Source organism: Camelina sativa, chromosome 18, assembly GCF_030686135.1.
Source record: "Camelina sativa cultivar CO46 ecotype springtype chromosome 18, ASM3068613v1".
Classification (NCBI taxonomy): domain Eukaryota; kingdom Viridiplantae; phylum Streptophyta; class Magnoliopsida; order Brassicales; family Brassicaceae; genus Camelina; species Camelina sativa.
In genome coordinates, this window is record NC_141897.1 from 21101989 (window position 1) to 21125466 (window position 23478).

The window sequence follows — 23478 nt, forward strand, 5'->3', positions numbered from 1 at the left end:
AAAAATAATAATTTTAGGAAAACGAAGCGTGATACTTCTAATTCTTATTCCCAACATCATGACATGTTCCCGTGGCGTGATTATTTTTGCAGACACCTCAAGAAACGGCGTCGTTTTCAGGTCATCATCTCTACCACTAGTGTTTTGCAATCCTCATCATATATTTATAGTAAGACGGTTATAAAAATCACAGAGCTACACACAGACGATTAAAGCTCTTATAAAGTGAGTCACAACCGACCGACCACCGTCTAAGTTGTGATTTTACACTAATGCCACTGCCAATTCTTATTCCCCCAGATCCACCACCGTCTCCGCCGCATCACTGATCCAATAACCGTCACCGGAAAACAAAAAAAAATCGATTAGAAAATGCCGACGACGAAGAACTCAAAGCAGAACATGTCCGTGTTACTTACAAAGCTCGGAGATCGAGATACTTTCACAATGGCGGCTCGAGAGCTCGATTTAATGGCTAGACAGATTGATCCTTCCTCCTCCTCCGGGAATCTCCAGTCGTTTATCTCCGTTATACTCTCCGCCGACACCGGAGATAAACCGGCGGTTCGTAAGCATTGTATCCACTTGCTCGCCGTTTTATCGGTTTCTCTTCCTGTGAATTCTCTGTCTCCTTTCCTCTCTAAGATACTCACTCGCATCACCAGACGTCTCCGTGATCCTGACTCTTCGATTCGGTCCACCTGCGTCGCGGCTGTGTCGGCGATCTCTTCCCGCACGACGAAGCCTCCGTTTTATTCGGCGTTTATGAAGCCGTTGGCGGACACGCTTTTCACTGAGCAGGAGGTTAATGCGCAGATCGGAGCCGCGCTTTGTCTCGCCGCTGCGATTGATTCGGCGTCTGATCCGGATCCGGTTAGGTTAGGGCAGACGCTTTTGCCGAGGTTGGAAAAGCTTGTCAAGTGTAACGCGTTTAAGGCCAAATCGGCGGGGGTTGTTGTGATCGGAAGTGTGATTGGTGCTGGTGGTTTGTCTGGAGCCACTGTGAGCTCCGGTGGGTTGAGAGGTTTAGTTGATTGCTTGTTGAGCTTTTTGGTTAGTGAAGATTGGGCTGCGAGGAAAGCAGCTGCTGAAGCCTTGGGGAAGTTAGCTACGATGGAGAGGAACGAGTTAGGTGAGTTCAAGTCTAAATGCTTGAAGATCTTTGAAACCAGGAAATACGATAAGGTTTGGTTTTCTTCATCTTGAATTCTCAATTTGAATGTAAGGTTTGGCTTTAAAACATTGGTCACAGATTTCAGTTTTGATATATTGTTTTAGGTGAAAGCTGTGAGAGAGGTGATGAGTCAGATGATAGAGGCATGGAAACAGGTTCCAGATTTGTCAGAGGAGGTTTCTCCACCCAGATCTAATGCTTCTTCTAAAGGTATCTTCCCTTCACCATTTGATCTTTAGCCGAATCAGGAAACTTTTTTCTTGTTTGGTACAATACTTTAGAACCTTTTGTGTCTATTTGACCAGTTGCTTACTTGTCCTGTTTTCTTGATTCTAGGTGATGCAAGTGATGGAAGATACCCTTCAGGGTCTAGAGTTGTTTCAACGCCTGCTAAATCAAGAACTCATCTGGTTAACAGATCGACTCCACCCGGGAGTTCACTAGCCACCACGGCTAAGAAACAGGCTAACAGAAAAAGCATTGATCAGAAGAAAACCAGTCTAACAGCATCACAGACAAAACCAAATGTAAGGAGACGATTGGACTGGAAAGCTGGAGGAGGAGCTAGTTTTCCTACTAATGTGTCACTTGAAGACGAACGACATTGTGATCATAACGAGAACGTAAATGAAACGAGTCATTCTAGTCACGATAGGATGCAGAAGCTAGGAGGTGTGTCCAGTTCTCTGATTGGCAATGTACCACCACCCGGTGCTACAATGGTAACAGGACATCATGTCTTGTCTGAAAACCCAAATAGTAGTAACTGCAAAGGGCTTGAAGATATATCTCTGATCCGTAATCAGCTTGTTCAGATTGAACAACAGCAAGCCAATCTAATGGATCTTCTTCAGGTTTGTTCCAAATCATGATGATGATCATTCCTACGTTACAAACATCCAGATTGCTTTCACTTCCTCTGTTCCTGAAACTCATTCTGTGTTCTTGTTTTTGGTCATTTCATTAGAGATTTGTCGGGAGCTCACAACAAGGAATGCATGCTCTGGAGACACGAGTTCAGGGATTAGAACTTGCGCTGGATGAGATTTCTTATGACTTAGCGGTTTCAAATGGGAGAATGAGTAACGGTTCAAGCAAAAACAACTGTTGTCTCCTCCCTCCTGGAAGTTTCATCAGATCCAAGTTCTGGAAGAAAGACGATTCCAAGTATTCAGCATCGAGGCTGTCCACTTATAGGAACAGAAGTGCAGAAACCACTCGGATACAAAACTCGAGACATCGATTTAATGGCTCTCCTGGATTTATAGTCAACCCATTAGCTGAAATTCGACCAGATAATGGATCTGCAGGTAAATAAATTGATTTATGTCGATACGATTCAGTGTTCTTTCTTGTGTTTGATCAATAACATAATTAACAGTATAGTTCTATGATTTTTGTTTTTGCAGGTATGTCTCACAATTGAGGGATAAAGAGAGACAAAACCTTCAAAGCTTCTGAGACATCACAAAACCACTATGTGTGAATGTGGTGATTCATACTGATTTGCTAAGTTATATACTATATTACTACCCTACGCTCTCAACCGTTTTAGTATTCTTGATTCCTTGAAAGTAAATTCTACTAGTTAGATCGAGATCAAAGATATCTTCAATGAGTTCTTTGCTGAAATTTCTTGTGTTGCTTTTGTTTTTTTTCTTTCTCTCATGGTGAGTTTGCGTTATGAGGTAAATGAGTTTCAATTTTCATGTAATATATATCACAAACGATGAATCGTTAAAATCTGTAAGTATTTTTCAGTTCTTGTGTGGGTTCAAAAATATAATTACAAAATCATTAAAAAGTTGATTAAAGTTGCTGGCTTCTAATAAATTCACGGACTAAATAATGGAAGTAGTTGGCAACTGTTTTCTGGATTTTTATATATCTAGTCGTTGAATTAATTAGTGCTTAAAACTGTGTTTGAGTGTCACATGTGACTTCATGGGCAATTAAACAGTTTAGTAGGTCTCAAAAGTTTTTTAAAAAGAGAACTTTACATAGCACTGATTAAAAATTATTATAAAATTACATAATTGAGTATGGGCAACTACAAACCTGAAAAAAAGCAATACGAATAATAATTAATTTTCTGTCAGGAATCAGAGAACAACATGAAATCTAAATTAGAAAAGAGGTATCCGAGGCTGAATTCAACAAAACAGAGCCAAACATAATGCTCAATCAGTGGTGTTATAGAGTAAAATTTAAAGTGAAAGTGATTATCACCAATATGTGTTAATTGAGCAAGAGACAAGACATAGTAATTGAGTGAAAAGTGCAGACACAAAAATGCATACTTGTTGCAAAGTTAAGTATACATAAAGTAAATAAAAAACGAATCATGTGAAAAATGCTAAAACAGAAAGAAGAAAAAACACATTACCGGTTGTGATTAAGCTACCTGATAAATTCTCCGAACAAGAGTTGATCTTGTAACAAAGTTGGAGCACTTAATATTTGATTTGATCATAAAACTTGATACTCTGCAAGATGAAACAGAAAATAATCGATGCTTTTTGTATATGATCCCACTCAAAATCATACCGATCCTTGAAGGGTCAAGGATCCCTTGTGTATCTCATCACCCGGTTTAAATTTTAAATAGAAGATTTTGGTTCTTCGCACTGGAAATAAACCGGCCAAACAATGGAACAAACGGCTCACACCAGAAGAGAATAAAGGGGGAAAAAAAATCTTTATGAACAGCTAAAACAGTTAAAAAAATGCACAAAAACATCAAATCTCTCATCTTCTGAAACCATCAAAGAGAGGTCTATGCAAAAATTGACCTTCTTTAATGGCTCTTCTCACTCTTCTTTCTTTTTTCTTTCTTTGTTTGTTTTTCCATCATCTCTATGATACAGGAGCAGCAGCCAGATTCAACTCAAGAGGCTTCAAAGCTGCCTGAACAAGATCTTGAACAGTACGGTTACGGCGACAAACATCTGAGAGTTCCTCAACATGTCCTATCAGAGAATTCACATCTGCTCCATAAGCAACATCGGACAACGCTTGTAAGAACTTGGTAGATTCAGTCTCTGTCAAGGCTGTTCGAGGTATCAGGCTAACACTTTCCTTAGCCCAACCCACTGCTTGTAGCCTGTATGTTCTTGTCAGAGCTAGCAGCGAATATGTTACCTAACCAATACCCAAAAACAAAACAAAAACAGTTCTCAATGGCCAAAAACATCACTCAAAATGCAGCAAAAAGATAGGTTTCCTAAATTTACCGTATCTAGCCGAGAACTGGGAAGTGCTCCAGCTAATGAGGCTATTAAAATTCTGGTGATTGTAGCTCCCCGAGGAATAATGATATTGTCCCTGATTCGTACGAACTGTTCTTCATTCACAGATTTCTCGAGGTCAAAAATGTCGGATAAAAAGGTCAATATCGAGTGGCAGGCTTCTCTGGAAAAGGAGTTCAAAAGATAAAATTTACATCATTTCAAAACTTTTGAGGAAAAGCAGCTTGTGACTTTAGATAGAGAGAGAGGGTAAACCTGTGCTGCACTGTGATTCCAATCATTGCGCAATCTACAAGAGGTGGAAATATAGGAGACGGAATGAATAAATGTGGACAGTAGCGAAGACATCTAGAAGCTAACAAAAAGCAGTCATCAGCTATATCTGGTCTCGCAGTGACTTCCTGTAAGAATAAACAGAGAATCAGACACCATATAGAATATTAAAACTAAAAACTTGACGATAGCATACTCTTAAGTGAAATCATCAACCTTGATACTTGTCATCAGACATGTTGTATGTGCAAAGAGGGTTTCAATCAGGTTCTTCAAGTAGTCAGCACAAGATGGGTCAGAACCAAATATCTGCAGATCCCATAAAGATTAGTTTCTCAATAGCTTTTCAGTAAGCATTCCACTGAATGAAAAGGACACATATTATTACCTTTATAACTTCACTGGATAAGTATAGAAAACATGGCTGATGATGCTGCTGATAATGGAATTGAATTTTTGCCAGCATTTCTCCAATTGTATTAATAATGTATCTTCCAGAAGTACGTACCTACAAACATATTCCAAACATTGTCTTCTTTTAGTGAAGTATCCTTTATCAAAATTTGTCATCCGAAAAATAGTTTTTAGATTTTCTCTTATGTTTAGGAACAAGAACAAGACAGGTAAAAAAAAGACTTTAAAAACAATGGTGGTCAGGAATGTCCATGGAGCAAGTAGGGAAAGAAAAAGGAAATGAAACTCACAGCATATTTGCATGCTCTGCATAGAGATTCCATAGTCCTCATGTCCCATGGACGACTGCAGTAAAAACCATTTCAATGTAAGAGGCTACATAAAAAGCAAACTGGAAGAGAACATGCTAATTATCATGTGTCTAGATTCACTTACGCATCAAATATAACTCTGAAAATAGCCCAATGCTTATTAATCTCAGCAGCCACCGCTTCAGGATGGTTCACATACCTAATGTGGTAGAATCTGTTAGCAAGACTAAACTAAACACGCGTAGATACATCGTATTGTTGAGATATTACACTAACCTGAAGAGGAAGGCAAAGCGGTCAATATGAACAGTTAATTCACGTGCATGCTTCTTGTCCAAATCTTCTTTCGCCGCTTCCTGATTCACAGATTTACAGTTCCCATCATTTTAATTCCTGACTAATATGTCAAACAACCATGCAAATAGTCAAGATGGCAAACCTCTAGAGGAGAGGCGGCTGAAAAGCATAATTTTTCAAGTGCACCCTTGGCCTGATCTAAAGGAAGTTCGGTAACAACCATACTGCATAATCAAATTTTAGAGATGTCAATAACACACAAATGAGATCTATCCATCATTCAGTTTGAGTCCATACCCTAAAGCTTCAACGAGATTTAGTGAATCCTCAGCAGAGACTTTATAACCACCACCGCCATTGATAGCCATACAATAGATAGCAAACAAATCTTCAAAATACCCACAAAGATTTTTACGGCAATCTACAATGAAACATTATTTAAACAGGCATCAGATGTTTACAAACCAAAATAGTAATATTTTGAATCCTATAAAAGAAAACACCAAATATAATATATGCGTATATCAGTATTAACACAAAAACACCTTCATGTATCTCTCATAATGAGGAGAAGAGGAAAAATTAAATTGATCAACAACAAGCAATCACATTTAGAGAGCATTAGATGTTAGATAGCTACAAGCTTTTATTTAAAATCAGTATGGAAAACAGATTTCAGTCCAAGGAGAGCATTCAACAAAATTCCAAATACTTGCCAGCATTGCAATGCACCCTATATGCTAGCAATTCAGTAGAGTCGAAGTCAGATCCGTTAGCGTAGGTTCCAGTCAGACCTTTCGACTAGCTGCCATCTTTGAAGCATGTCAGTATGCACAATTCAATGGAATTTTACAAATGTGAGAACTTCATATCTCCTAAGAATAAAACTAACAACCAAAATTTACTTTCGTTTGCAAGTGAAAGAGTTATAACTACAAACTAATTTCCTGAAAAGTGAAAGAGTCCATGAAACTACTTAGCATTATTCTGCCAGGAGAAACCAAGAAGAGAAACATTCTACAGCAACCCTGAAAGAACGCTTTTAATAAAAGGGGAGCTGCTTAATCTTATGTAACCATCAGATTGTTGTTTTAAATCAAATATCTTTGTCATGGTCTCATTCGGGAAACAAAAAAACAAAAAAAAGATAGCCAGATTTGTAGTATATGTATACTTGTCATAATGTCAATGTTATGCTCATAAAAGAAGACGAAGAGGTCAAGTTTGTAGGAGCAGATACAATACCGTCACAGATATGTCTAAAAGCCAAAGCTGCAGCTGCTGCGCAATCTTCAGATGTGCCCATTCCACTCATAAGAATTCTAATGATTGATGGTAATATTGAAACACTAGCTGGTGCAGCATTAAGCCATTTTGAATATGCCCCAACAAGTAAGCATGCTGAAATCAAATAGGGAACCACATTTCTTGCATTAAAGAAAATACTTCAGACGCATTTGCCATTATATTAGGATAGTTAAGCATAACTTGGAAGGTGTCTTCAGCATACGCTAGTGGTTTCCACCAAGCAGCTATTTCACCTTCAACAAATAAAACTTAGGAAGAAAACCTATTCACCTGTCTGAAGTAGTTGCGCTTGCTGAGGAAGATTTTGAAGCAACGCCATCACCTGAAAGCAGAATTTAAGAGAATGAAAATGACAAAGGCAAACCCATATATAGTAGGCAGTGAGAAAACAAAATATATATATTAGGCAGCAGTAGCTTGGAGTAACTATGTATAATAAATACAAACCTGGGGCATCACTTCAGCTTCAACAACCGACACATAATTTGATATTGCCCATATACAGAACAAAATAGCTTCTGCTGGACGCCATTCTTGAAAATCATTTCCTGTCTGAGCATTGGCCTAAGTACATACGTCACAAATATCAAAGATGCTGAATTCCAAATGATGGAAAAAACTGCAACTGTTTGGTACTGACACTGATAATCCTAATTGTGTTATATATTGATCGTATTTGACCTTTTCAGTATATAAAAATGCTGATTCAATATCTCCATTGCTTATTTTTATTTAATGATAGAACAGATAGCATGCGTGGAAATCCAAAGCACAAACCTCGAGAAGCTTCATATAGAGAATCCGAAGAGTAGTATCCCCTCCCAGGATTAACGCTGCGTCTATTAATACGTCTGCAACGGCTGAAAAATGTCACAAACTTTATCAGTCAAATTGGATTGACAGAGCATGAGGCAATTGGTCTCATCGGAGATGACTGAGAGCACAATTAGTAGTTACATATCAACATATGTAAGAGGAATAAATCCATCGAAAGAGACATTACAAGATACAGCACCCTACCAAAGCTAAGTGACTAAAACAACCAAATAACCTCAAATACTTTATCTGCTTCAAGAAACAAGTCTAAAGGATGGCAACAAAGGGAGAACAACAGCGCTGAGCAGTCAAATTAAGAAAATCCAAGGTCAGGCTGATCTATTTAGAAAGCTCTGAGGGCTACTCTTCTTCCTTAACACCCTTATCTCGAGAGGTTTTGATCTATTGTAATGTTGAGAAAAAGCCATACACAGCCTTTATTACCATATCTAGTCTGCTTGAATTCCTTAAGGTCCTCATATGATAAGCCTTGATAATCTTCAGGATACTGAACTCTGAAGCCAACCTGTGAAGGGGAACCAGTGTATAGGTGACATAAACTGCAGAGCATACAATAACCCATATATATAGTTCCACCAAACGATAATCAATCAAATAAAAGTTAAAACATCCAGCATTTTTCAGAAGAGCAATATAAGTTTAAACATAAGTCACCATGCATGAAATATTATTTTGTCTCTGGATTAGCAAACAAATAGAAACAGCCTAGTATGGTTAAACAACAAGCTCCAAATATTCTTTTTCACTAAAACTATAGAGTGGATAACAAAACGAATTTGAGTGGTATTTTGATGACTCACTCACCAAAGATACAAGGCTTTGATAGGCTGGCTGAAAGATATGCAGTCTTCGGTTTCTCTCAGCTTCAATGGATGCTTCACTACCCAAGGAACTATAAGAATCCCTGATAGATTAAAAATCACCCTCTTAGAATATGACCATAGGAACACCCAACAAACATAGACAAGGCTGGAAGTTACCTCTTTGTCAACATAAGTTGAAGACTGTGCCAAAAGTTGAAGGTCATCGAGGCTATATCAAATTCTGGGTGTGAAGTAACTTCCAGCAGGGTATGCACAATAACCATTGATTCATCTGAACCTAGAAGCCAGAAATAGTACCTTCGAATATATTAGATTACCAACTAAAGCATTTTGCGCACCCAACGCAATCAAGGGACGTGAAACACAACACGTAAAAAAACAAGGCAGAGTAGCAGAAATGAGGCTCTATACCAGTAGCTATCAGTTCAACATATGAATCGCCTACGTCAGCGAATAATCGACCAATGGCTTTGACATCTTCTTCATCCTGTAAGTGAAATAATTATTAAGAGTCAAAAGAAAAATTTATAAGCACATGCCAAAATTACAACTAATTATGAGGGACATTGTTAGCCACATATCCAAGTCATATAACCAGAAAACCACCCTTTTAGCGCTACAGTTTCAAAGTTAAACAAGTAAAGGTGATTAGCTTCCTACTATTCGATGCATCTGATAACCTTTTCTCTTAATAGAGTCCAGGCGCAACAGAATCACAATCATAGCCGTTCAAGCCGCAGACCAGTGAAACAGAAAATTGGTAAAATAATGAAACTTAACATTAAGCAGATTCAGCTATCAACTTGTATCAATAAAAAAAAGTTAAACAGTACCTTTGAAGAATCCCTTAGATGGATCTTAAGACTTAAAATCTGAGGCACAATAACTTGAATCAAGGGTGTTTGTGCAGAAATACCACCAGAACTTGGTGATGCTGTGTGATGTATCAATTCAGAGATAACTGCGAAGTTGAAAATGACGTTTATCTATTAAACTCTAATGTTGAATTCTATAATGAACACGCATCAAACACTAATTTCCACAATTCAATAAGAAAAGCTTAAGCCCTATGTATATATCAGTCTTTCCAACGAGAATACCATTCACAGATGCCTCTGAGAGTGGATCACAGTTCAAACTTGAGAGAGCTGAATGCACCAATGGATGACAGGCAAGCACTGCTCCAGGAATCCTGAAAAAGACCACCACAAAGTTAATAAGCATACAGTTCAGTCAGCATCATCTTTGCTAAGTTGGATTGGTGAAAATAGTGAAGGCTAGCTAGTAGAAACCAAATTTTGCCCAAAAATAAAGATAAAAAACCTAGTAGAAACCAATAGCAATGATTCTGATAACCTTAGCTATGTGTCTAAGAAAATTCAGTATAGGAAATGATTTGTGACTCGTATCAATACAATTTACAATCTGATGAACTCGCAATGAGTATTTCTAATCTAGAAGAGCTTTTGTTCTAAATAAAAACTGGAGATAGAAAAGCAAAAGAAAAGAGCATACCCATGCCTAAGACGAAGCCAAGAAGCAAATGCCTCGAGAACCTGAAAAATCAAAGTTACAGAGCACAATTGACAATAAGTAATTTCTTGCAACACCAAATACACTAGCTGATCCAGCACACATGAACAATGGACATTATTCAGAAGCTAACAATAATTTTACAAGGCAAACATAGACTCTTGACTGGTAAAGCAAGAAAAAATCAGTGTAAAGTAAGAAAACACATAAATGCATTAGAAACATAAAAAGGTTATCATTAGAAACATAAAAAGGTTATTTCAAAGTGATATACAGAGGGATCATGGAAAGTGAATAACAAACAATTTATTGAACTATGTCATAATACTATATTGAAGATCAGCTCTGACCTGTTCCTTAAGTTCGATTATACTTAAACATGCCGTTAAGATACTAAGTGCAGCTTCCATTTGAGAAGTAAGCTCTTTTTCGAACTGACGTCGCCGATCCGGACGAGCAGCTATTTTGTAGTTAAACGTTTCCTGGCCATAGCAAGAAGGACAAGAAAAAATCAAGACATCATATAACCATCTAGATTAAAGTCAAACATTCCTAACGGGAATCAGGATAATAACAGGGAAAGGTGAAAAGATACGGCAGAGTTTGGGGAAAAAAGTACAGAATCTTCATTTGATTACAAATAAACTACCATCACTTTTTGCAAAGGGGACCATGCAAAATAGCAAGGTCTTGTCCAGCCAATACTCAAGGGATTGAAATAACACTTACAGATTAACATAGAATGCTACTCAAACAAAGATAAACTAACAGTAAAAAGGTACATATATTTTTACCAAATAGGTCTACCCAATTTGAGGTCAGCAATACTAGAATAACTAGACGGAAGCAGATCCAAGTCAGACAAATACAAGGCCTTTCACACCCATATAGCCGGAGACATGGATTCACTTTAATTTCTGAGTGAGAGGAACACGAAAACAAAGGGTTGAAAAATACCCTACCTCGGGCAAAACTGTCAAGAGTTCCAGAAAACCAGGCACATATTCAGGATGCATATTCATCTCATCCCTAAGCCAGCTAACTATACCACCATCTCCCCAATCTGCTGCAGGAACATGCACCGCCAAGGCAGCAACAGCAATACTAATCTACAATACAAAATGCTTAAATAAGATAACTCGACACAAAGTAATGACTTTAAACGCACATCAGAAAATTCCCACATATGCATAATGGAGAATGAATTATGAAGCTTACCTGGGTCCTAACTTTTGGGGGGCCTTTGTGGAACTTTTTTAACAATGTCTGCATTTCAGAAAACAATGACAGTCAAGTTTTTCCGGGAACACTAAGGAAGTACTTGTCCAATACCAATGATGATACATAATAGGCCACAAAAATGAAATCATAGTAAAACCTAGCCAGAATACAGTAGGCAAATCACTAGTTCAACTGAGTTTTCCTATTACGTTATTGTTGAAAGGAACATACATACATAAATATTCAGAAACCCTACAACTCATGCTAAACTAGTTAACGGAACAAAGACTTACAGTTAATGATTCCCTTAGCTTCTGAAAAGCCCCAGGTGGTAGTTCTTCAAAATCTCGTTGAACCTTCGAGTAAGACAGACTAGATGTCAACAGAGCGGCGCAGTCTCAAAGATTGTGAAAAATAAAATAACGATTTACAGAAAATTTCCAAGTGCATTTTACCTTGCTTCGAAGGGTCTGAGAACAGAATATTAAAGTTTCCAAATTGCTAGAAGAATCATGAAGTAAATTATCCGCAACCTAGTAGAATACATAAAACAGTAGAGTAAGAAACATTGTAAAACTGCTCCACCAAACCAAACCTTCATCTTCTCCGCAACAACAATCATGGGTCTAAAAAGACTATATTGGTAGAGCTCATAAAACCTAGCAAATCGTTTAGGTAACAAGATAGATCTATTCATACGCCCTACACATACTTCTTCAAACCAGCTACAGAAGAATGCAAAATTGAACTTAGATGTACAGAAAATTCCAGACTCCTAGGGTATATGACCTTAACGAGCGAATCGATAATACAAATTGACTAAAGGATGAAACTTTATGCCACCTACATAGTCTAAAGTAGCTGGGAATCGGAAATTAAAACTCTAGCACAAGTGTTACAAAACAAGGAAGAACAAATCGAACCCAGATTAAAATACCTAGTGATAAAATTAAAAGATTGAAATCGAAAACTAAAAAAAAATAAAAACTCGCCTGCCAAGCATCGAGAGTTCCTTGGAAGGTCTGGAGAAAGCGATCAGCTTGCACACGCACTGTATCATCCGGGTGATGATACAGTGCGTTTAGGGCTTCTTTGACCGCGTTCTGATGCTCCATAGCTTAAAATCCTTATGCGTTTTTTTTTATTTATTTTACGGCCACACCAAATCACGACTCAGAGAGAAAGACCCAGATTGATAAAAAGAAGAAATTGCCCAACTCAAATTCGGGATTTTGTCAAATCGATTTCGCCCAAATAAAAATAAAAACTTTTTTTTTCCCTCTTTGTCAAAAAGGGTTTTTTTTTTTTTTTTTGGCGCCCCTCAACTTGAGTGAGAGAGAAAGAGATCGGAAAAATTTCGGAATTTTTAATCTGAAAAAGGGGATGAAGAAGAAATAATCTCAGCCGTTAGATTTAATTACTTTGACTTAAAGTCAAATCCTTCTTCTTATAGAAGTTGATTACTTTTTTATCAGTTTGTTGCACAATAAATTAAAAGAATTAAAACGTATCATTGATTCATCATAACTTAAAAAAGATTGTACAAAGGACAAGATTTGAGAGCAACATATGATATGAGAGATCTCTTGTGTCACTGAATCAATTGTTACAAGTTATAACAGGACAATACAACCAATGTCTTATCAAGTGTTAATCTGGTCTCTCTCTCTGGTCTCTCTCAGATCTATCTTATGATTTTTAAACAGCAAAATGATACACGCGTAGTAAAAAAAAATAAAGGGTTGCATTCATTTTTACTGCCTACAAAACACATCCATCAATCAAAGAAAGCTTTTTTTTTTTCTTTTCTTTATGTCGTTCGGTTATAGTTTCCATCAACCTGCATATGTAGCCACTCCGGTTGAGTCCCTCGGGCTTCGTTAGCTTCTTGTTGCTCGTATATAGTTCGATGAACGTCTATTGGTAAAGTCCCAAGCTGACACACACAACCACCAAGTGCTTTTAGCTATAATAGTTTGATTAAAGAGAGAGATTAGATCTTTTTACATGCTTTTACTAGATTTGGGACTTACATCTCCGGAAGGAAAAACTCCTATTGTCGGACCAGTACTTGCACCTGAGTTAACAACTTCTAGCTTCATTGACAGAAACTGTAGACCAAATTCCATGTTTAGGCATGTAACATTGCAACATATAACAGACAAGAGTTAAACGACTTTTACCTCAACTTGCCGCTGCAATGACTGAATATAATTGATAATCTCATCGAGCACAAGAGCCTTTCCAATAATCTGAATCAGCAGAAATAGCTCGTTGAGTGTTCAAAGGCTATAAGAAGAATAACGAACAGAACAACATTCACAAGATCACCAAAAAGAACATCGCGTACCTTATTACATCCCGGAATTATATCTTGAAGAGCCGTCATCTTCTCACTAATCTTTTCTCTTCTAGCCTGTCAAAGACAAAATTGTCACTGTAATAAAGGTAACATCTTTGAGAATAACACATTGGTGATTAAGCAGAAAAGTTAATTACTCGCTCTGCTAGACTATGCCGGTCAGTAGCTTGTCCTCTTCTTGCTCTAACATGGATATAATCCTTAGGTGGCTCAGGTTTATTCTTCTGTTCAGTTGCTTTGCTTCCACCACCCGAACTAGTTTCGCCTTCAGGTCTCATCGAACAATCCCCGTTACCGCTTTCAGATCCACATAGTTTTCTCTTCTTATCCCCTGATTCTTTCTATTCAAAATGTAACAACCATTCCATTATTACTTTGGATATCAATCAAGGACTTAAGATCCTAAATCAAATTCTCGATCTAAGATAAGTAAAGTGATAAATACATACTAAGAAACAAAGAGCGTTGACTGCTCCAAAACATCTAATAAGGTCTTGAAGCTCAACCCAACTCAGTCATTAAAAAGTCAATGGATAAGAGTCATCATCACTAATCTATAAACTAATCCATGATCCCTAAATCAAAGACTTACGCTTTGACTCATTGAGTTGTTTTTTAGATCATCACCGAGCTGAGCTGAGGATCTAGATTCAAACTAAAACTTACAGATTCAAAGACTTAAACCAAAATCAGATCAAATACTAATAATAATCATGGTAAAGTCTAAAATCAGAGCTTTTCAAATCTCACCAATTCATTACCACTGCTGCTGGAAGAAACCATCTTCGAAGAATCGTCCTCAGAGTTCAAATCTTTAGTCTTTCTACCTCCCCAGCCAGCAGTCAGATCGGTGACAGTAGATTCCTCCGCCGCCGATAAGTCTTTATGTTCGGAGCGAGTGAAGACTCGACCAGAATTAACAGCTAAACGGAGACCAGAGCGAACGGCGTCGTTTACAGGGAAAGGCCAAATCTCGGAGAGAGTGTAGGAAGAAGGATTAGCTGCGGAGAAGGAGGAATCGTTCACTAGTGGAGGGTCCATTTTTCCCGACGATCGTAAAAAAAAGGGTTGACCCAGATTTAGGACCCGGATCCGAGAAGTGAGGAACTTGATAGTTATAAAAAAGAAAGGAAAAAAAGATTTGAGCTTTGTGAGGTCTTGTCTTGTTTATAGGGTTGTGTGTGAGGTGGACAAAGCTAGAGAGAGAGATCGGACAAGAGAGATGAGTGGAGTGATGTTGCGCACTTAAGCTACTGTAATTGAGGAACAATTAATTATTATTACACTTAATATTACCATTTTGTTAATATAAATTACAACTATAAAAATTGTCAAAAAAAAACAAAAAATACAACTACAAAATTTGTGTTTGGAGAAAACATTATGGACAAACAAAAAACTGTATATAAAAAAATATAAAAAAATATATGAAAGAAGTAGTTCAAAATATAACCAGAATAATTTCCGAATATTACATTTACATATTAGTAACTAAATTTGTTTTATTTGTTTGTTTTGTTTTTCGATTAGAGTTCAAGTTTTGTTTCTGAACCACTTCTTAAGTTTCGTGAACCACTCTTTTTTGTTTAGATTATGTTAGTGTCCATGATTCAGAAGTGTTTAGTGAGATCTCTCATAACTTCAAAGGTCAACGAAAAAACATCTAAAAATATTTACTAGAAGTGTTATCATCTTTGGTTCCACCGTCGTCGGTGTTGGAGTCTTCTAATTACAATTCTTGTTGAAGTTGAAGACTTTGGTTCTGATAAAAGTCTTCTTTTGTTCCTCACTTCCTCAGCCAAGTCGAAACCTTCTTAACGACAAAAACTCATAGTTTTGTTGAAAATCATTTAGCAAAAATTAATTTAAATATTAACTGTTTTTCTCTTTTTAATATATTTATCATACATATATTCAGTAGAAAGTCTCAAATATGCCATATGTTGCATTGAATTTATTAAATTTCTTTTAATTTATATTTTTAAAAATATTCAATATAAAGTCTTCAAATATTACATATACATAAGTGGGCACCATTTGACTAATTCTATTCAATCTACACTGGTGTAATCAGATAGACTGTAATGGCACAACCATACATTCTCATTTTCACCACTCTTATATCATCTCCCTCCCTTTTTTTCAGTCCTTGCTCTTTCTCGATTAAATATAGAATAAGCCAAATGTCCAATTATGTGGGTATACTAAATACTTGATGGATTGTATCTAGTGTGATTACAAGATGATGAGCTTAAACAACGGCTTTATAGAAGCAGCAAAGAAATTACAAAGATTGTCCAGAGATTTAGAAGAAACTTAAGTACGTCCAACCATCAACAAACATGCGTCGCCCTGTCAAGATCATTGAAGTCCAGTATATTTCTTCTAAAATTCTCTTCTGGAGCCTATTCATGTATATTAACTTTTATATATACGCAAACATATTGTTGGTAGTGAGTTAGTGACGCACATCATTTATTACTGTTCATGCATGTATGATGGAGAATATAAACGGAGAGAAGTACGACTGTGTCTATAAAACAATCAGCATTTGGTCATCTTATATACCTCGATCTTATTATCACTAACAACTTATAATTGGATTGAGTATAGTGCATCAACATTGTTATGGGGTTTGTACATGTATCCAACTCTTATCTTGATTGATATCATCGATCTAGTCTCTAACGTAACACAACATCAATACTCAATATTGTTAGCATTTAGCAAAGATTTACAATACATATATATACATGAGCAATTAATATCCACAACATGGGGTCAAATTTTAACTTCGATGTAAAATTAGATGTATAGTTTTTTTTTTTTAAGATTAATTTACAGCATGAGCAAAATACAAGAATATGTTCGTCTTCAGTGTCTTTTTTTGTTCTTTACTAAAATATGTACTGTTGTTAGCTCTTGAGCACGTACGATCAAGTAGTGGTACCAGTTTGTTCTGGCATGACTGAACGTCTGAACCGTGAACAGCTTAACAACACAGAATGCATATATCTCTTTATAATCACCAACAGCTTATGTTAATTAATTAGCCCAGTAGGAAATTAATGCATGCTAACAAACAGTGTTAGTTAGGTTTCATTCTGCTATTTAAGAAAGAAAAGTCTATGTTTAGATTATAAATCACAAAGTTTGACAAAAAAAAAAAGAAAAAAAAAAGATTATAAATCATAATAAGTCGGCTATATTTCAATAATGAATAATATGCGCGAATCACCGGTTGGTTTCTTCATTCTTGTAACTGTAGTTTCTTTTACAATTAATGGTTAGTGCTTATATTAGTAGGTCTCCTACTTAATAATATAGTCGTATCTTTTATGAAAGTTATAGATGTATAGTAAAAAATTACACGTTGATATGATAAAGTGGAGGGAACCACACGCCGGTACCGGTACGTAGGATACGAGGATGTGACAATGGGCCACGAAAAAAAAATGCTTAAACACAAAAGACAAATTCCAGCTACTTATTAATGTTGAAGGTTGGATACATGGATGATACATGCTTTAGTTTTTTTGTTTGTTTGTCAATGTTCTCAATGTTAATTGTTTTAAACTCCGGAAGCTTAAATATAATCTACTACCAAATGCATATGAAGGTAGGTGCAAACAAAATATAGCAAAGAGCCAAGAGGATAATTAATCGTTTCGATGATTTCAACCTTGCTTAACAAGTGATCACCTTGTTATCTAGTAGTACATATTAATATTATTTCCCGTTCCGAACATGAACTTGTGAGTGTTCTTTCTATCTTAAAATTTCGTATTTTCTAAATTATATAAGAAAAATATACTACATTCTAAGTTAATTTTAAACAAAAGAAGACGCTCAAACGCTATTTATTGAATAAAAAAAAAGTCAATTAGATAGCATTGAATCCATCGTTTGAATGCTCCTCTAAAGCGTAGAACGAAAAATTCGACTGATATTTAAGACCCGAAATAATAGAAATTGTGAAATTCTTTAGGCCAACTTTATTTATTTTCAGGTTCCAATTTTTTTTTGATAAACCAAACAACTTATAATTCCTTGTATATGATATATCTTACAATAAATTATTGATGATATATAAAGAGGCGAATAAAGGTTAATGGAGTATTTATCTTTTTCGTTTTTATTTTATTATTGGTCAGAAGGATTTTATCTTTTTCATTTTTTGATGAATAATATATGTTAAATAGTTTAAATTGAGGAGAAAGTGAATAAAGGTGGAAAAGACAAGTGGAGAAAGAGAAGACACCTGGATGCAGAGGTGTCACACATGAAGCCCAATTCAATTCTTCTGTTTCCATTTTCCCATGAAAGCCTTCGGTACCCTTTTATTATTCTTCAAGATTCCTCCAATTCTTCTCTTTTTTTAAAAAAAAAAAAAAAAAAAAACAAGAAACACTAATTTAATTATCAAGTTCTGCTAATTTAAGTTTTGTTTTAAATATGAATGATCTTTTAGAACAAAGAGAATTATAGAAAGAAAAGTCAAAAATAACATGAGAATAAAGGAGTCATTGCTGATGCAATCAGTAGTAATACGCAAATACACAGTTGGCCTATTTAACACCGACTAAATAATAGTCATTAATCAATCAATTAGAATTCCAAAAAAATACAAAAAAATAAGAATCGTATCTACTAAAATCAAATACAGTATGATGATGATTCAATATTATCAAACCTAATATTTTTTTTTTATTTGTCTCGGTTAATCAAGAAAGCTTTTGATTGCACTTAGCCTCAAAATCTTAAATATTTAAATTCTGATTTTTCAGTTTAATTAAAAATTCGACCAAAAAATAACCAACGTTTTACTCGTCCTTTTATTCTATTGGTGGATGGTCATGGAACTACATAATGTACATTACTTACCCTAGAATACAATTAAAAAAATAATCAAAGATCGTAAAGATAAATCCAAAGAATCTAATAACATAAATCGGAAACTAAAATTAAATAAAGGAAAAAAGAAGATTTAAAAAGCGAAGAAAAAAGAAAGATTCGAAAAAAAGGAAGAGAGATGGACCAAAACGGCGGTTTATTCAGACGTCAGCAGCACTAACTAAGAAAGAAGAGAGAGAGAGAGAGAGAGAGAGGACGCCCCCTTTAACGCCTACTCCTTCTCTTCTTCCCTTTGCTTCCTTCTTCAAATCCTCCTGACCCGTTTCTGTGTTCATCTTACGTTTTACACGTCTCTCTCTCTCTCTTTAAGAAGTTTAAATTTTTCTTCTTTTTTTAGCGTTTCTTCTGGGTTTTGAATTTTCTACAACCCCAAAGATTTTTCTTTTTTACAAGGAAAGTTCTTGAATTTTCAATTCAAACCCTTTTTTATATAGTAACCCATCAATCTACTGATTGTTTCCGTTCATCGTGGTTCTTCAAGATTTGATTTTTATTTTTTAAAATTTTTTTGAATTTTTGGAGATTTCTCTGTTTCTCTTTGATCATCATCATCACCACTAGGGTTTTAGGAATGAGGAAGCCGAAGTTATCAAAACTCGAAAAATTCGATATGTTCGTCTCTCTAAGCAAGCAGAGATCGGTTCAGATACTAATGGCGGTTGGGTTACTCTACATGCTCCTCATCACTTTCGAAATCCCTTTCGTCTTCAAAACCGGTCTCAGTTCTTTATCTCAGGATCCGTTAACCCGACCCGAGAAGCACAATAGCCAGCGAGAATTACAAGAGAGACGAGCTCCCAGTCGACCTTTCAAGAGTCTGCTTTACCAGGATTCACAATCGGAAGCACCGGGTCAGGTTTTAAGGAGGAGGAGTACGACTCAGAAGATCCTATCTAGTTTGAGATTCGACCCGGAGACCTTTAACCCGAGTAGTAAAGATGGGTCAGTGGAGCTTCACAAGTCTGCTAAGGTGGCTTGGGAGGTTGGTAGAAAGCTATGGGAAGAGCTTGAGTCTGGCAAAATGTTGAAAGACTTGGACAAGGAGAAGAAGAAGAAGACTGAGGAGCATAGCTCTTGCTCTCTCTCTGTTTCCTTGACTGGCTCTGATCTTTCGAAACGTGGCAATCTCATGGAGCTTCCATGTGGTTTAACTCTCGGGTCACACATTACAGTTGTTGGGAAGCCACGAGCTGCTCATTCGGAGAAGGACCCCAAGATATCAATGTTAAAGGAAGGAGATGAAGCTGTTAAGGTTTCGCAGTTTAAGTTGGAGCTTCAGGGTTTGAAAGCAGTGGAAAGAGAAGATCCACCTCGAATCCTCCACTTGAACCCAAGGCTTAAGGGTGACTGGAGTGGTAAGCCTGTCATTGAGCAGAACACTTGTTATAGAATGCAATGGGGCTCAGCACAAAGGTGTGAAGGATGGAGATCTAGGGATGATGAAGAGACTGGTTAGTATATATATATGTTCAAAAGCATTTATATTTCATCTTTTGTTTTGCTTGCTTTTTTTTGTGTGTGTTTTGGGGATACTACTAATCAGTGATAATGGTTGTAGTTGATGGTCAGGTTAAGTGCGAGAAATGGGCTCGTGATGATAGCATTACATCTAAAGAAGAGTCTAGCAAGGCGGCTTCATGGTGGCTTAGTCGATTAATAGGTCGGAGCAAGAAAGTAACTGTTGAATGGCCATTTCCATTCACAGTTGATAAGCTTTTCGTGCTTACACTTAGTGCTGGATTGGAAGGCTATCATGTTAGTGTCGATGGGAAGCACGTCACTTCCTTCCCATACCGAACTGTAAGTAATGTTTTGCGTTGGCTTAAACTTGTTGTGGTTTGATTAGTAATTGACGTGAACTGATGATTGTCTATGTGGGTGTTTTCTTGGCTATGTATGAAGGGATTCACGCTTGAGGATGCTACTGGTCTAACCATTAACGGGGACATAGATGTTCACTCGGTTTTCGCTGGCTCTCTCCCAACCTCTCATCCTAGTTTTGCTCCTCAGAGGCACCTTGAGCTCTCTAGCAATTGGCAAGCCCCATCACTTCCTGATGAGCAAGTTGATATGTTCATTGGCATCCTTTCTGCTGGTAACCATTTTGCTGAGCGGATGGCTGTGAGGAGGTCATGGATGCAACATGAACTCGTTAAATCTTCCAAAGTAGTGGCTCGGTTCTTTGTTGCACTGGTAAGTTTAGACTAGTTGACATGTGGTCTGATCTGGTCTGATATTGGTCTTCTAGGTTAAATATAAGAGCTTTACATATGGAATTGCAAGCTTAACTCGGGTGTTTATTTGGCAGCACTCGAGGAAGGAAGTGAATGTGGAGCTAAAGAAGGAAGCTGAATTCTTTGGGGACATAGTTATAGTCCCATACATGGACAGTTATGACCTTGTCGTCCTCAAAACCGTTGCAATTTGCGAGTACGGGGTGAGTCCCGCTCAACACTTGATGCTGTGTGTTTCAATGATTCAATATAGGTAAAGAGTCTCTATTCTCTGTTTTGCAGGCTCATCAACTTGCTGCTAAATTCATCATGAAGTGTGATGATGATACATTTGTACAAGTGGATGCGGTTCTTAGTGAAGCAAAGAGAACACCCGCGGATAGAAGTCTATACATTGGCAACATCAACTATTATCACAAACCGCTCCGCCAGGGTAAATGGGCTGTTACGCATGAGGTACAAAGTTATAATCTTAAAGAATCATTTGTATCTGTTCTTTTTCTCATTGAATCCAAAAGTTAATGTTAAATTATCCGTTTTTCCAGGAATGGCCAGAGGAAGACTATCCACCTTATGCTAATGGCCCGGGATACATATTATCAAACGATATCTCTCGCTTCATAGTGAAAGAGTTTGAGAAACACAAATTAAGGGTATGTATGCTGCAACTGAATTTACCAGCAAACATTACCTCCTAATCTATTCGAAACAGAACATATACAATTATGTAACTTTTGTCTTTTTTTTTTTTTTTTTTTCCTCCTCCTCATTCTTGGTAATACAGATGTTCAAAATGGAAGATGTGAGTGTGGGAATGTGGGTAGAACAATTCAACAATGGTACAAAACCGGTGGACTACATTCACAGCCTCAGGTTTTGTCAGTTTGGTTGCATAGAGAATTACTTGACGGCGCATTATCAGTCACCGAGACAGATGATTTGCTTGTGGGATAAGTTGGTGTTGACAGGGAAACCTCAGTGCTGCAACATGAGATGACACAAACCAAATTCTCTGTTTCTCTTTGGTTTGTAAGAGGAAATAGAAATCCAAAGAGCTTTTTGGTTTTGTATTTTTTTGATAGCATATTATATAGGCTTTGGTTGTATAATATCTCCTCTTGATCTTGAGGAACGAATCTAAATTGGATGTTTTTTTTCTAACCTTCCTATTAATATTCATTCTTTCCTCTTGATCTTGATCTTGCGATTTGATGAAGATGAACTCAATATAACCTTGACAGTATAAATTAAATAGACGTCATGCTTGCTTTTGGTACTCTTCGAAAAACAAACCTTGATCGAATTAGCTAAACTTAAATACATTTGTAAATATAAAAAGTATATTATATAAACAAATGTTCCAAACCTCTTTGATAACATACATTGTTTTTATTTTATATGTCTAAAAATGTTTATTATTCTTTAAAATCGAAATTTTCATTAATAAGTCTTAAGGTATTTTAGGTTAACTATTCATGTTGACCCAACGTTATCTAAATTTTGTTGACTTAACTAAACTAACATAAATTCCACAAATCTATTTTTTTCTGTGTAAACTTATCGGTTTTCCATGTAAGCTTTATCGGTTTTAAACTCGTTTTTTTAGATAGAAAGATTACTTTTGACGATTTAATAGAATTGAGTATTTGATGTAAAAGTGACTCAACATTGAATTAATATATAGCATCAAGCCACACTGGATTAGTTGTCAATTTGGATGGATTCTTAAATTGTGATTATGATTTTTATGGTGCAAAAAGATTGTGATGATTATTTAAAGGAGAAATACATACCCAACTATTTGCTATCAATATTTCTTTTACAGAAAATTCATCAGTTATAGTTCAATAATAATATTTGTCCAAAAACAAAATAGTTCATTTAATATTGATTTGTCCAAAACTATTCATTTATGACCTAATAATTCCTATCTGTAGTCTCCTTTCTTTTCTTTTATGGACGATTATCAAGAGAAATTGCTTTGCTATAAATTTTCTTGTATTAAAAAATTGATTTGCTATAATTTTTTTTATCAATTAATGTTAATAAATTGTAAATTTTTAAGAATCATTAATTAAGAATTTTTTAATTTGGTGAATTACTATTGATTAATCATTATGAGAAATGGTTTAGTATAAATAAATAATGCATTTATAACTAAACATTAAATATATTTTTTAATTTGTACAAAAGCTCTACAAAATCAATCTTTTTGATACATAGATGGATTATCGGAAAATCTTGATGATGCATGACTTAAAATTAAGCCTACATCTTTATAATATTAAAAGAGAGGTACAAAATAAATAATTTCAAAAATTATGGCTCTTATTCAATTGCTACTAATTATTGCTATTAGATTTTTTCAATTTAATAAGGTTAATTTGGTATTGATGAAAAATTTAGTTGGATCATCTAATTAGAATATCCAAGATCCATGGGTGCTTAATATGATATCTTACCAAAAAAACAATCATTAATAACTAATTAAGGAAAATCTAAATTCATTATGAAAATTTTAAATATAT

At 36.0% G+C, this 23478-nt stretch overlaps 4 protein-coding genes across 8 annotated transcripts; 2 read left to right on the forward strand and 2 right to left on the reverse strand.

Annotated features, from left to right (window-relative positions):
• The first annotated feature begins 65 nt into the window (after positions 1-65).
• Positions 66-2988, forward strand: LOC104762393 (TORTIFOLIA1-like protein 3). Its single transcript, XM_010485672.3, has 5 exons — positions 66-1185; positions 1279-1384; positions 1511-2028; positions 2142-2484; positions 2584-2988. The coding sequence occupies exons 1-5, from the start codon at positions 373-375 to the stop codon at positions 2598-2600; spliced, it is 1797 nt and encodes a 598-aa protein (XP_010483974.2). The 5' UTR covers positions 66-372; the 3' UTR covers positions 2601-2988.
• A 680-nt stretch (positions 2989-3668) lies between these two features.
• LOC104763637 (transportin MOS14-like) lies at positions 3669-12825 on the reverse strand. 5 transcript variants are annotated; one of them, XM_087498711.1, is made up of 27 exons: positions 12433-12825; positions 11896-11973; positions 11734-11796; positions 11438-11485; positions 11182-11328; positions 10570-10701; positions 10202-10242; positions 9787-9878; positions 9520-9647; positions 9098-9173; positions 8843-8963; positions 8667-8766; positions 8286-8367; positions 7803-7885; positions 7473-7589; positions 7296-7347; positions 6963-7118; positions 6015-6138; positions 5860-5941; positions 5697-5776; positions 5545-5619; positions 5400-5454; positions 5084-5203; positions 4912-5004; positions 4678-4823; positions 4408-4585; positions 3669-4315 (listed from the first exon to the last, which is right to left on the reverse strand). In XM_087498711.1, exons 1-27 carry the CDS (start codon positions 12553-12555, stop codon positions 4031-4033), a joined length of 2877 nt encoding a protein of 958 aa, XP_087354837.1. In that variant the 5' UTR covers positions 12556-12825; the 3' UTR covers positions 3669-4030. The 5 variants fall into 5 exon arrangements, 3 of the variants coding, with proteins under 3 accessions (XP_087354837.1, XP_087354838.1, XP_087354839.1); XM_087498712.1 differs by having other exon boundaries at positions 7473-7577; positions 12433-12813; XR_015588680.1 differs by having other exon boundaries at positions 3994-4315; positions 6015-6522; positions 12433-12813.
• A 170-nt stretch (positions 12826-12995) lies between these two features.
• On the reverse strand, positions 12996-15059 carry LOC104762394 (transcription factor bHLH79). The gene is made up of 6 exons (XM_010485673.3): positions 14553-15059; positions 13940-14143; positions 13791-13856; positions 13624-13692; positions 13474-13551; positions 12996-13376 (listed from the first exon to the last, which is right to left on the reverse strand). The coding sequence occupies exons 1-6, from the start codon at positions 14841-14843 to the stop codon at positions 13251-13253; spliced, it is 834 nt and encodes a 277-aa protein (XP_010483975.1). The 5' UTR covers positions 14844-15059; the 3' UTR covers positions 12996-13250.
• Positions 15060-18780: 3721 nt separating this feature from the next.
• LOC104762395 (hydroxyproline O-galactosyltransferase GALT6) lies at positions 18781-22141 on the forward strand. Its single transcript, XM_010485674.3, has 7 exons — positions 18781-20167; positions 20275-20516; positions 20619-20909; positions 21025-21153; positions 21233-21406; positions 21496-21603; positions 21735-22141. The coding sequence occupies exons 1-7, from the start codon at positions 19288-19290 to the stop codon at positions 21945-21947; spliced, it is 2037 nt and encodes a 678-aa protein (XP_010483976.2). The 5' UTR covers positions 18781-19287; the 3' UTR covers positions 21948-22141.
• The last annotated feature ends 1337 nt before the right edge of the window (positions 22142-23478 follow it).